The sequence below is a fragment of the Dryobates pubescens genome, chromosome 11 (genome assembly GCF_014839835.1).
Source record: "Dryobates pubescens isolate bDryPub1 chromosome 11, bDryPub1.pri, whole genome shotgun sequence".
NCBI classification, from domain to species: domain Eukaryota; kingdom Metazoa; phylum Chordata; class Aves; order Piciformes; family Picidae; genus Dryobates; species Dryobates pubescens.
In genome coordinates this window covers 21,867,014-21,881,168 of record NC_071622.1, presented here as the reverse complement: position 1 = coordinate 21,881,168, position 14,155 = coordinate 21,867,014, and the positions used below count along the sequence as shown (strand labels likewise).

Here is a 14,155-nt window from a genome sequence, read left to right as displayed (position 1 = left end):
AGTGTTTGCTAAGGAAATATTTGAATCAAAATTGGCAACAGAATTGTCTTTACAAATGCTGAAAATATTCTCCACATTTTGATAGCTCAAAGTGAACCTCTGTCAACTCTTTCCTTCAGAACAGTTATGAAGATTGTCTCTTCTTTTCAGCTGTCCTAGCCTTTGCCAATAGAACAAGTGCTCTTACCTCCTTTCTCAGATTTTATAGAAGAATCTACTAAAATTCTTAGCTGATAGAAAGAGGCCTGAAGATTAACAAAGCCGTCAACAACCTGAAGTTTGGCATTCAAACCGGAATGCCATCAAAATACTGGATTAAATGTGAGCCACTTGGCATAAATGACAGGGCCCGTTAGCTCTTGTAGTAGCTACTGGGGCATCATTGTGAGGTACTGGTAGAATAAAGCTGTGAACTAGACTCTTACGAATGTAGTAGTGTTACTGTGATGTAAAGTTTGGCCCATCCTCTGGGGGAAATAAGCTTTAAATTAGTAGTACAAATAACTATGACAGTGAGGAGAAATAGATACTTCCCAGTGTGTTTCAGCTATTAGGAGAGAGCAGCAAGTCAACATCTTTCCTGAACTGAGGGGCCCAGAACTGGGCACAGTACTCAAGGTGTGGCCTACCCAGTGCTGAATACAGGGGCAGAATGACTTCCCTGCTCCTGCTGGCCATGCTATTCCTGATACAGGCCAGGATGCCATTGGCCTTCTTGTCCACCTGGGCACACTGCTGGCTCATGTTCACCTACTATCAACCAGCACCCCCTGGTCCCTTTCTGCCTGGCTGCTCTCCAGCCACTCTGACCCCAGCCTGTAGCTCTGCATGGGGTTGTTGTGGCTAATGTGCAGAACCCAGCACTTAGATGTGTTAAATCTCATGCCGCTGGACTCTGCCCATCTGTCCAGCCTGTCAAGATCCCTCTGCAGAGCTCTCCTACCCTCTAACAGATCAAAATAGACAGCTGTTCTTTCATCCTATGCATCCCAAATGCAGTTACAATTTTAGTGCTGTTAAAACCTTAAATTGCTAAACATTTCTAAATCTGAAATTCATCTGTGTGTGTTAGTTTTTTTTCTCCCCTACTGGAATCACTAGTAGTTTTGCCTTTTAGGAAATTACAAAGTAATAACAATTTTTTTCTGATCCCATCATACTACAGGCTCTATATTGACAATTATTAGTCTGTCTTCTACACTGCGTTCTGTCCCAAGTACCAGGACTAAGTACTTGGTGTGGCTCTGATTTTTAAAGACTGGAAGCAACTTTCATGTTTCAGTGCTTACACACAGTCACTGCCCTCAGGAAAGAAAACGGAAAAGATGCAGGGAATACTGAAACAAGACAATACACACAAGTTTTGGTGGAAATTGATGAGTGCTGCTTAGGAGGCAACAAAGGTGTTTTGCTGTGTTATATTAGAACAAAACATAGTAAGATGGCTTTCAAAAACCAGAATTGTACAAAACTGGGACAGCTGGCAGATTTTAAATCACATGCCCTTTTGATGAGCTGTACAGGGTAGCAGTAGGGTATGCCAAAACTTCATGCTGACTATGGCTGATAATTAAGAGGATGCCAAGAATCATGCATGTGATGACTTCTTGTACAGAATTGTGGCAGTCTGGATACCTACAATACACAGGTGCCTAAATGGTTTTAAAAATTATTTAGACAGTTGCCACCCCCAAGCCTAGGCACACTTTTATTCCTAAACACACATAGACTATCAGGATCACTGCAGAAGGGGTGGTAAACACAGTTAAGTTTTTCATACTATATGCTGTGATAAATAATGCTGTCTTCTTCTGTTCAATATCTTCATTGATGATCTGGATGAGGGGATTGAGTCAGTCATCAGCAAATTTGCAGATGACACCACGTTGGGAGCAGGTGTTGATCTGTTAGAAGGGCTCTCCAGAGGGACCTTGACAGGTTGGACAGATGGGCAGAGTCCAACATGATGGCATTCAACAAGTCCAAGTGCTGCACTTTGGTCACAACAACCCCAGGCAGTGCTACAGGCTGGGGTTGGAGTGGCTGGAGAGCAGCCAGGCAGAAAGGGACCTGGGGATACTGGTTGACAGTATGCTGAACATGAGCCAGCAGTGTGCTCAGGTGGCCAAGAAGGCCAATGGCATCCTGGCCTGCATTAGAAATAGTGTGGTCAGCAGGAGCAGGGAAGTCATTGTGCGCCTGTACTCAGCACTGGTTAGGCCACACCTTGAGTGCTGTGCCCAGTTCTGGGCCCCTCAGTTCAGGAAAGATGTTGAGTTGCTGGAACGAGACCAGAGAAAGGCAACAAAGCTGGTGAGGGGTTTGGAGCCCAAGCCCTATGAGGAGAGGCTGAGGGAGCTGGGGTTTCTTAGCCTGGAGAAGAAGAGGAGTCTCAGGGGAGACCTTATTGCTGTCTACAACTGCCTGAAGGGAGGGGGAGAACAACCCAGGCGGGGGTTGTTCTCTTCTGCCAGGAAACCAGGACCAGAACAAGAGGACACAGTTTCAAGCTGTGCCAGGGGAGGTTTAGGCTTGAGGTGAGGAGAAAGTTCTTCACAGAAAGAGTTGTTGGCCATTGGAATGTGCTGCCCAGGGAGGTGGTGGAATAACTGTCCCTGGAGGTGTTCAAGAGGGGATTGGATGTGGCACTTGAAGCCATGGCTTAGTTAGTCATGAGGTGTTGGGTGACAAGTTGGAGTCAATGATCTCTGAAGTCTTTTCCAACCTTATTGATTCTATGATTCCATTTGAGACTGTCTGCCATCAACTTGTGTTTATGAGTTAGGATGCTTTTCATATTCTTGCTATCTCACCTACTGTGTGACTAAAACAGCTACCACCTTTGGCATCAGCGAGTGTGCCAGATAAGGTCTCCACCCTCTCTTTCCTGATTCTTTTCCATCTTACAAATAGAAGCTTGTTCCTGCCCTCCCTGATGGTGGGCTTAGTTGCTGCTTCTCTGTTGCCAGTGCACATGCATTTATCATGCCTTATTTTTATATTTTGGCTAGAACTGAATCTGTACTTCTATTATCAATTAAACTTTGCTCTCTTTACTACAATGTTAACTCTGTCCAAAGATTAGGAGATTTTTTTTTTTTTTAGACTCGTGAATAAAACTTCAGCTGCTCTTTTTTTAAATCAGTGGTCTCTTTACTAAAGTTGTCTTTTTCTCAATTTAAATCTATTTTAAAAAAAACAGTGCAGAAAGGAGCAAGTTTTGATAACAGGGAAAGAACACCACTATCCACATGCCTGTAATTATTTGTGTATGGCACAAAAGACTTCAAAGTGACTGAAACTGAATTTTAGGTTCAGAAAGTATTGAAAGAGTCCTGTAACTGAGAGGTAGGGTTACCCTTTTCCTAATTTCCAGACAGATATTTTATCTCTTTCCTGAAACAGGGAATACCAGTGGGAATAATGTTGGCAAGTAATAGCCAATGTGTTACTATATACTGGCTGCTCTCTCTACATGTACTGTACACTATACAGTTTTTCATTCTTAGGAGATATACAGAACATTTGTAATAAATCCCTTATATTAGCACTGAACTAATTTTTGTACTATAATAACTCCATTGTTTTATATAGGTAAAAGCCTCTGTACCAGACTCAGCACATAGTCTAGGGTTTTTCTGCCTGGCAAGGAGTAGGGCTACCACACAACATAGTGACTACACAGTCTTCTTTACACTTAAAATTAGTACAATTGCAGCAGTAATTCAGATCCAATCATGTCCTGCATGTGAGTTTTCCTCAAAGAAAATGTATCAGATGGCTTGTAATATATACAAGTAATAGGAGGAGGTTCTGAAAATTCATGAACTTCTTTCCTGTTTTCTTGTAGATAGTAGGAAGAATGCACTACTTTTATCATTTTAGCTTATTAAAACTACCATTTCAGATGTTTTAGTTAGCAATCACCATCACATATATCTTCTAACTCCTAAAACAGGTATCACACTCATCCTTCAGCTACTTGTGTTTAAAAAAAGAGATGAAGCTATGCAGAAGAAGGAGATAATCAGCAGCTTTTAAAATATAGGATATATCATTTCTCTGAATATAAGAAATGCTGACTGTGCCAGTAATTGACTTTTTTATTAGGGAAGGCAAGCAAGAATTCCTAAAAGGTCTGGCATTGTTTATTTTCTTACATTCATGCAGGTGGTTATTTTGGTAGACAGCAAGATCTTGATGCACAGCTGAGAATTTTTTCTACTTATTAAGAAACAACTTGTGGGTGGCAAATCAGAGTACTGAGTCTGTTCATTAGGCCAAAGCAGTCAGGGAATCCCAGGCTTAAAAACTATTCCAAATTCCAGAAGTTTGATACTTTACAACAATGATTTCAGCATTTCTTTGCTAGCAGATGCAGCCACAAAGCTGAACAGTCCAGAAAAGAAATTGTTAGTGTCTGAACAAAACCCATCCACTTTCTGAGATACAGGGTAGCTATGTTGTTCAGTTACTGTAGGTTCTGTTTTATAGCCTAGAAAATGCGTTTACCCCTGTAGGATATAGGGGGAAAAAAAACCACAACTGCTTAAGAAAAGGTTAGAATTAATTTTCTGGTCATTAACTAAACCAAAGTATGTGTAAGCCTCTGGGTTCTGCTGGGTTTTTTTTGATCATTAAGAATATGATGCAATGTTTGTACTGGAAATTGTTTTGTGAATTAGATATGATATCCTATAAACAGGAGTTCTCTGTATTAGTTATGTGCTTTGGTTTCTTCATCTGTTTTCGGCTTTGTTTTTCCTTCTCTAAAAATGTCTGAGTTCATGTTAATTTATATGACAAGCACAGAATTAAAGCTGATAATGAAAATATTTTTGGGAGCCTGTAGTTAAATGCTGGGTGCTCATGCAATGTGCTTTGGTAACTAGTGAAGCAAAAAGAGGGTGGGTGGATGATAGTATTTCCAGCAATCATTTCTGTCTTTCGTGTCCTGGCAATTTCTTTCTTTATTTTTTAACAGCTTTGAGGCCCATTAGATTTAACTAGGCAAATTGAAAACTTGAGTAGGCAAATTAAAGCCAAAATAAGCTCCCTCTGTTTTATTAAGTACACTTTTGAAACTTCAAGCTTTCAGATTTTAAAAGTTGCAAAGGAGCAGTGTGGTTAATACTGTGGTGTGTCTGTTCTGTTTACTAGTTGTGTGTTGCCCCTTTGAAGCAGATGCAGAAAAGAATACCTCTTTCAGTGGATCCTTGATTTGTTTTACCTTAAAAATTATTAGTGAGCTCTTTAATGAGCAGCACTTTTTATGCTTTTTTCCAGCTTACAGAGCACAGAGAGATTCGTAACACCTATGGTCTAGATTCCCTTTGCCATTGCCCATTGTATGAAGAAGCTATGCACTTGGCAGAAGAGGGCAAAATTTATTCACGAGTGTTAAGGTATTCACTTACATCTACTTAATTCTTTTCAAGGCAAGCAAGAATTAAAGTTAAATAGGCTATGTTGGACTCATTCAGGTGTTAGAAGTTAACTTGTACTAGGTATTTTTTCTAGGAATTAGACTTGGTTGAATTTTCTTAGGCTTCATTTTTTAATTGTCTTTGAAAACTTTTCTATTTTATATAGGACTGAAATGTTTGAATGTCTAGGAGACAGTGACTTCCTTGCTAAGCTTCATTGTATTCGACAAGCTTTTCAGGTAAATAGTAAGAAAAGTGATTTAACTGTCTTGTTAAGCTTTGAACCAGTGCACTACCTGTGCAAACATTTTTATAACATCTGCAATTAAATATTTTCATGTTACTTCTACATTTCTATAACTCTGAAATGGGACATACTTGCAGAGGAGTCCCAGTTTTGTGGTTAGCTTTGGAACCTTTGCACCAAAGGCTTATTAGGAACTTGCCTACTATAGTAGTGGTTATAATGATAATAAAATAGATTGAAGTGTTTAAGGTCACTTAATATAACTTGTGAATGAATATGTCTGTATTTTCTGAAACTTTTTCTAGATAATTCTTTCAGAAACAGCAAACAGAATATTTCTTGCTGAAAGTGGAAGAAAAATTTTGTCTGCTTTAATTGTGAGAGCACGGAAGGTAAAAGCTTCTTTTAACTAATGCTTTATTGTTACTGTAATTTCTAATAGAATTCACTTTCCAGAGCAAATAGTCCATCTCACTTGTTAAGTTTGCTTGATACTCATTGCTTATGCTTTACAGAATCCAAAGAAATTTGAAGATGTCTTTGATGAAATGATACAGTTTTTGGAACAAACAGATCACTGGGATAATACGGAAATGGAACTTGCTGCTAGAGGAGTGAGTCTGAATTTCTGAAAAATATTTTTACCCTTACTTGTGCAAACCATAGCATCTAAAAATAAATGCTTACAGTTTAGAATTGTGAGAAAGGCAGCTCTCTTTGGTTTATATTGATGATTTAGAGAAATGGCATTCACCATCTTAATTTACTACTAGAAAGCATGTAATTTTTTTTTAACTCCTTTACTGACAAAGTATCTTTACTCTTCATTTAAAACAATTGCAACACTGCATGTTGATACAGAATTAGAATGCAGTGCATGCTGAATTCCACTGTTGAAAGAGAAACTAACTCACTTAGATCATGTTCTGATTTAACTCAGGTGAAAAACTTGAATTTTTATGATGTTGTTCTGGACTTTATATTAATGGATTCCTTTGAGGATTTAGAAAATCCACCAATATCTATACAAAATGTAGTGAACAACCGCTGGCTAAATTCTTCTTTCAAAGAAACAGTAAGTATTTATGTGCAATTTTCATAATCATCATCCTGTAGTACATTATAATCAGTAGTTGGTATGATCAGTATAACATTGGTGCAAACGTTCTGATACAAAATCTCTGTATGTGCCAAAACTGTTCTTAGGGCTATCTGTGCTTTATTTCCTTAAAGCATGAAGGAAAAACAACAATAAATCCAGCAACTGCAGCATAAAGGCTGTGTATATTGTCTTGCTTATAGCATTAATTTTGCAGCAAAGAAACTACACTGGCTGTCACTGCGAAGTCTAATTCAGCTATCAATGCGTACCTGAAATACTCCTCGGATAAAATAAAAGATTATATTAATCACAGTTTTCATAATAGCAATTTCAAAGCTACAACTCTGGGCTCAAGATATGGAGAATGATTAAGTGTATTGGAGAAAATACTTCTAACTTGTCATGCGAAAATGAGCTTTGTTGGAGAAGCAGAATTTTAGAAGGGAGGTTTCTGTTACGCACATCTTAGATAAAGGTTTTGGGTTGTATACCAGAGGTTTAAGAATACAGCACAAAGCTGCAAGCAAACACAAGTAAATTAATACAACACAGGAATTCACGGTGGTAACATTTCATGGGTTTTTTTCAGGTGTGCTTCTTTGTCAAATAGATCTCATCCCTCTGTTACAGACATTCAGGCTACTGCCATGGTCAGCTGGTAGAGATGCTACTGTCATTTCATCCAGTTGTATCTATTAAATGCCAGTTTTCCTTCTATTTTTGTCTTTCAATTGAAATATTCAGTCTAGAGGGGGGGAAAAAAGAAAGTAACATGCATATATTTATTTTTGTAGGTATGTGATAACATTGTGTTTTCTGGGTAGTAAATTATCTTGCAGTACTGAAGGAGAATCAGATGGGGATGGTTGCAAGCTATGAGGAGAAAAAGCCTAGTACTGATATCTCTATATTTTATTTCTTAGGTCCATATTTGGACAAAACTCTGTGGCTGAATTTGAAGCTATTGCAAGAATGTTTTTCCTGAAATGTAAAAGGACATTTCAATGTGTTCACATGCTACTTTAATATCTAAAATAGTTACTTATGCCTGAGCACACACTTTGGTATACAAGAGACTCGTCCTCAGTTAAACCCAGTGCATGTTGCTAGCTGTTGCAGCTCTAACATCATCCAGGACGTCAAATTATATTTGAATTAAATAAAATGTTGCAAAAGAAGGTCTGAGAATAACAAATGTGAACTACATATAAAATCAGTTATTTGTATCAGCTGATCTTTTGTATTTTTTTAAACTCCGTGCTATCACAGATTGAAGAAAATACAAACCTGCCAGATAGAGAAATGTGATCTACAGATCAGTCTTTTTCAAAATGGGAAATGTTTTCTCTTATAGTAAAGTTACACCGAGGTTTGGGCTCTTTTTATTTTTAATTTAGGCTGTGGCTTCAAGCTGTTGGTCGGTACTGAAGCAGAAAAGACAACAAATGAAGGTAAGCTGCTTTGGAAACTGCGTGGACCAAATAATTTGGCTCCAAAGAATTTGAAGTTCTGTTCTGTAGCCTTGCCAAAATAAATTAAAGATCAACCCTTAATCCTGTAGATGTGTTAGTTTAGACAGGAGGCTGCCAACTGTAGAAGTTTAGCTCATGGAGCCCTATTAGCAGTTTTTCAGCAAAAGGGTTTAGCTGAAAGATTTTTAACCTAGTTTCTCTAGTTGACAGTGGTGACAGTAATCTCTTGACTTATGGCCCCACGCATGGACCTCAGATTTTTGCAGACCAAAGTTGTTCATCTTTTATCTTACCTGCTTGCACTAGGATTCTCAAACCCATCTCCTTGCATCATCTCCACAGAGATAAAATTCAATCTTACCCCTTTCCCTCTCTGAAGCAGGAACTCTCTTGGAGCCTCCTGAATCCTTTTTCTGCATCTTTACCTCTCAGTGAAGGAACTTGGCAGATCTCAAAGCAGAACTCCTCTGTGCCAACAGCTCCTTACTTCCACCGCTGGAGGATTTTATTAGACCTAGGAGGCAAATGCTCCATCTCTGTAATAGCCAGTCCAAAAACAGAGTTGAGGCTTGCTTGCTGCAGGACAGCCATGGCTATTTGAATTGGTTTTGCATACCACAGGTGAAGAATCTCTGCTGAAGTGATTGGCACTGACACCTTTCTCTGATTCTCAGAGGAGCTATTAATAAGTCTTTCAAGTGCTAAAGATTTCTTTCATCATAAAAAAAATTTGCTTCCAATGGCAGTTGTGTTTTATCAAAGGCCCTCAGTTACCATTATATCTTAAGATCTGAGATGTTACATCCCTGTGTCAGTGTGATTGGGAATTTTATATAAATGCATATTTTTCTACACTGATTTATATAAATGGATTATCTCCCTTTATTATATTTATCCCACATATTATAGCAACCCTATTATTTTAATCCCTATTTCAGTGCACAACTACTTTCCTCTATAGTTCTCCTCTGAAGTCTTCCTCTGAGTTTGTAAGTGTGGGGGTAAATTTTACTCCTTAGAACTAGTTTCATCAGTGCTGCTGGAGTCACTCAAAAGTGGATAAATTTAACCATTATGGAAGCCTTTGAAAGCAAGAGTACCACAAGGAGTTCGATGAACGTAACTGTACTTTATACTTTATGTTGTATTTTGTATTTTTATTTATAATTAATTTGTATTTTTATTATTCTATAAATCAACTGAGGTTATAATATTATAAATATATGTTTATGAGTATACAGAATAAACTGTGCATTCAGATACAGTAAATTTATATTGTGCTGTATTCTCTGAGTGCCCTTAAGTTGTAAAAACAACAGGATGGACATTCACAGGTGGTTTTCTTTAGCCTTAAAGATGATTTCTTGTAAGGTGTACTTTTTTTTCCATTCAGGTTGCTTACTTTCTTTGCCAGTTTCAGCTAAACATCAAGAACAACTGAATAAAACTATCTGGTCTATCAAGTGGGAATCAGAGTAGATTGTTCATGATCTTTGTAGAACTGAATCATTTTGGTTGAGAAAGACCTACAAAGATGATGCCTATACGTCTTAAAAGTATCACTGAAGTAAAAAAAAACATCTAGCCACTAGTTTGGTACAGTTGCCCTATAACTTAAAGGAGGTCAAAGTTAACACAGCCCTGCAGTAGAGGGTGCTTTAGGCTTTTCTGAAGACTTCATTTTATACAAATGAAATGTAGTATAAATTTTTGGTGTAACTTTTGTCTACAATTTTTGCATCACCAGGTGCCTGATGGATTTTTTGCACATTTCTATGCTATATGTGAACATATCAGCCCTGTTTTGGCGTGGGGCTTTTTGGGGCCTAGAAATTCCCTTTATGACCTATGCTGCTTCTTCAAGGTTTGCAACTTTTCTTTTTAATTACTGTTTATCTGAATTAAAAAAGAAAAAATAATTTAAAAATTAAGAAAACTTCCAAATTAAGAGAAATTAGGATCTTATTTGTAAGCATACGTTTGCATTTTCCTTAGTTTAAGACTAACAGTAAGAAATAATCAAAAGAAGTAATTTTGTATTGCAATTTTTTAAAGCAAAATAAGCCCTGTTTTGTAAGGTCTCTTTCAGTGCACTTCTAACTTAGGTCCAAAGAATGTATACATGGATGATTCCAGGAAACATGTAAAAGAAATAGCTTGCATTCCATACTGTCTTCTTCTTTTAAGGCAATACAAGTTTTTTCCTCTTTTTTTTTCCCCCCACTAGGATCAAGTGCTTTTCTTCCTCAAAGACATTTTTGACTTTGAAAAGGTGAGATACTCAACTATGGAGAGTTTGGCTGAAGATCTTCTGCAATTATTAATCCGACACACTGAACTTCTAATGGCCTATCTTGGAGCAGATTCACTAAGACATGTTGGTGCTTGCGTGAGCGGTCATGGGCATGTCATGACCAGTGGTCTCTTGGAGGCAAAAGTACAGTAAGCTTAAAATCCATGCCAGCTGAAATGGGAGCGTGCCCTGATGTGCTCCTTCCCACCTTGCTCTCTAACACCAAAGCTCTCATTGCTGTTACTGAGCAAGCATCTGGAATTTTATCATGTGGCTAAGTATGGAAAAGGACTCAGGGAGGTTAAATGTACATCTAAGAAACATAACAGGTGAGCATATTATTGTATATACCTAAATGAAGGTTGCAGCTCAGCTGTCACTGTATTTATACCTGATGTATCCCAAAGCTTTTTTTCTGTAATATTTGGGTAAAGTTTATTTATGAAACACTGTACTTTTGCACAGATAATTTGTAAAGTGAAGCTGATGGAGTTGTTTTCTTTAAAGGCTTATAGTGCAAAAACATTAATTGCAGAGTCTCCAAATCATTCTGTGTTCTAGATCTAGAAGGTGTTTGGACTTGAGGTATATGCAGCCTCTGATTCATGTGACATGTGCAATGGAGTAATCACACTCACAAAACAAAACATGTTGCCACTGCCCTGAAATTACATTTGTGTGGGCGTAAGCAGTCATTTTGCACTACAGTGTAACAGAGTGATGCAGGAATGACTTAGAGAAAGCATTTTTATTTTGTTTTAAAATATCTAAACATCATGAAGGTGTTGGAGAGCACTTTTATTTTAAAAAGCTATGCTAGCTTCACCAATTTTTAAACTTTTCCTTTTTCTAAAACTGTTACTGCTTTATACGATGGTGGTAAATGATACCATTCTCAGTTCATATGTAGCATTTCAAAGTATATTTTTAAATAAGGATGAGGAATGTGGCATGAGATTTGTTAATCATGAAGCACCACAATCAAAGGCAGTGTTTTATAATTAAAAACATTTCAGTCTTCCTTCCTTGTAGGAAGTCAGATGTGTAGTCGAGAGTAAGCGCTTGTGGCCATCTATATGCACTGCAAAACTGTGGCTCAGGATATGGAACCCTATGGAACTTTAGATAGGAGCACAGCACAGTAAGAAGGCATGAGGGAACTTGAAGTATCTTTTTTTTCCAGTGCTAGAGGTAATACATAATGTTGATCTAAAAATCTCTGAATGCTGTAAGCTGAACCAATGTTTCATATTAGCTTAGGCTCTTAAACTACACTGACACGTGTTTTGCCCCACTAAGCCAGCCCACAAGAATCTGTCCTGTGTCGAGTAACACACAGTAATTACAGAGCAATTCTAAATACTCAGATATTTGAGAAGCATGTTGTTAAAATCCAGCATATTGAAACAAACTGGTTACAAACATTTCAACTTCTGTGGCAAACAGAACCCAAAAAGTTGGCATTTGAAAGAGAGGGCCTGTGTAATTCCATGGATTTTTTTTTTCTGAAGCCAACATTTTGCTCCTTTATTGTATTCATTTGATAAATACAGTAATTATGAAAATGTGTCATATGGCTTGTGTGAAATGCCAACTGATTGTAGTTTATTAAAGAAAAAAAGTGTACTTTGACGTGTAATAAAACAGAAATTGCAAATCCTGCTGTCAGCCTATTTCCACCACTCAAGTTACTGGACTTGGCACTGTGCTCCATGCTTTACTTTTTGCTGTGTGAAATACGGCTTTGCAATACTGGTATGTGAAGTTTTTCTCACCCATCTCATTTAACTTATCTGCTCAAACATATCTGTATTTTGGCAGCTTTTTGCAAGTCTACAAATGGAATTACATGGAACAGTGAGGTGTCTGGTTGGGTTCAGAATCAACAGGAATAGCTGAAAATAGAAGGAAGAGAATGAAAGATGTATTCTATAGCGAATGTATGACCTGGAGGTTGCAGTGTGTGAAAGGAAACTGTCTGCTGTGGTTTGTGTCATCTAATAAAATGGTATGAAGAAAATTACACCTTAACATTCATCACAGAAAAACAGGAAGTAGCTTTTTCACAGCGGCAAATGCATATTTAAGTGAACAATTTTCCTATTATGTATAAAAAGGTCTTGGAAGTGCAGCAGCATTGCACATGAGATTATTTTCAGATTATTTAAAATTAAAAATTAAAATTAAAATTTTCAGATTATTTAAAAACCTATGTTTTACTGAAACTGAAAGGATTTCATTTTTTTTTTAACAGAAGAATACAAAAACAGAAGAAAACAAAAGTCTAATGAAACACCAAAATATTTAGGAAATGGGTAAGAACCTGATACTATCTATGGTAAACAAATGTATCTCTTCTTCCAAACAGGAGCACTTCCATGCCCCCAGAGCTCTCAAAAGCTCATAGAATCTGGTGGAAATTGGACTGATTGTATTTCCCATCCAAAATAAGAATTACATTGTCTGGTTGCTGTAAGTTACCACCAGCAAATAACTGATTCAGGAACAATTAAGAAAAGAAGAGAGGAACAAAGCTATAAATATTTGGGGGATAGCTTTCTCCTTTTAACACAGAACTCGCATCAGTTGTATTACAACCTAGGGTTTACCACACCTTGGCTGGAAGGTGTATAAAGAACAGCTGTTGATAAGCAGCCATATGGCTTAAGAATTTCAAGAGTCCACTATCTTTGATAACACAAATGCCAGAGCTGCCCCAAAGCAATTAATAATCAAAATTGGAATTTAGTGTATAGTATCTAAATTTTAAAATACTTTTGAATGCCACTTTCCATGCTAATAAGAACAAGCCGGATTTAAAAGCCATCTTCCTTTTCTGCCAGAACGACTCCCAAGGTCAGAAATGTTGAGTGGGGAGTGATTATACAGGAATCAAATATTTATATCATTTATAATTCAGTTGTAATAATGTTCTCACTTTTAATGTGTTCTTGATTGTTATACTTCTGTAGTGTTTGGTTACTAACAAACTAAACCTGTCAAATCAAGTGGCAGAGTGAGTGTATTTATGAACTTTTTATTGCTTAAGTGAACCGCAGCTCTGTATATTAAATATTTCAGTGAAACAGCTGTCGCTCATGTAACTATGTCTAAAACTTGAATTTGCACAATTCTTGAAATCTAATGCAAATTTATTTAATAGGGCAGGAATTTTGATGCCAATTAATCCTCTTGAAATTGGAATTTGTTCCCTGAAATCCAACAGAAAAAAAAATTTAAAAATTTATTATATACATTTTATTGTTATATATATATATAAGAATGGCAACAGTTTTTAAGGTGTCCAGTTTTAACTGATTTTGCCAACCTGTTTAATTCTGCTTATGGTCCACAGTGCTGATAAATCTTCAAGGCACAGACAAATCGTCCACCCAAAATTAAAATACTGGGGGTTTATAGTCTTGGAAGTCAAAAATTGATCCAGGCAGACACCTTTGTAAATGAAGAAACCCCCGCATAAGCTGCAGGTAAAGTACAGGCAAGTGGTGTGACACAGGCAGTAGCTGGTCAGCTGGAGAGATCCCTGCCTGTGGTGCTAAACAGAATGGTTTCATTGCTTTCCTTACTCTGGCACAAGCTCTTGTCTCTTTTTTT

The 14,155-nt window shown here is 37.3% G+C and overlaps 1 protein-coding gene across 1 annotated transcript in view; it reads left to right on the top strand.

Moving 5' to 3' along the window:
- The window catches only part of MIGA1 (mitoguardin 1), a 36,414-nt gene extending 24,089 nt beyond the window's left edge, over positions 1-12,325 (top strand). The window contains exons 9-16 of the mRNA XM_009905353.2: positions 5,287-5,405; positions 5,593-5,665; positions 5,979-6,065; positions 6,189-6,287; positions 6,614-6,748; positions 8,173-8,226; positions 9,995-10,111; positions 10,475-12,325. Of these exons, the coding sequence (XP_009903655.1) occupies positions 5,287-5,405; positions 5,593-5,665; positions 5,979-6,065; positions 6,189-6,287; positions 6,614-6,748; positions 8,173-8,226; positions 9,995-10,111; positions 10,475-10,693 (903 nt within the window). The 3' untranslated portion in view covers positions 10,694-12,325. The remainder of the gene's footprint in view (positions 1-5,286; positions 5,406-5,592; positions 5,666-5,978; positions 6,066-6,188; positions 6,288-6,613; positions 6,749-8,172; positions 8,227-9,994; positions 10,112-10,474) is intronic.
- Positions 12,326-14,155: the final 1,830 nt, after the last annotated feature.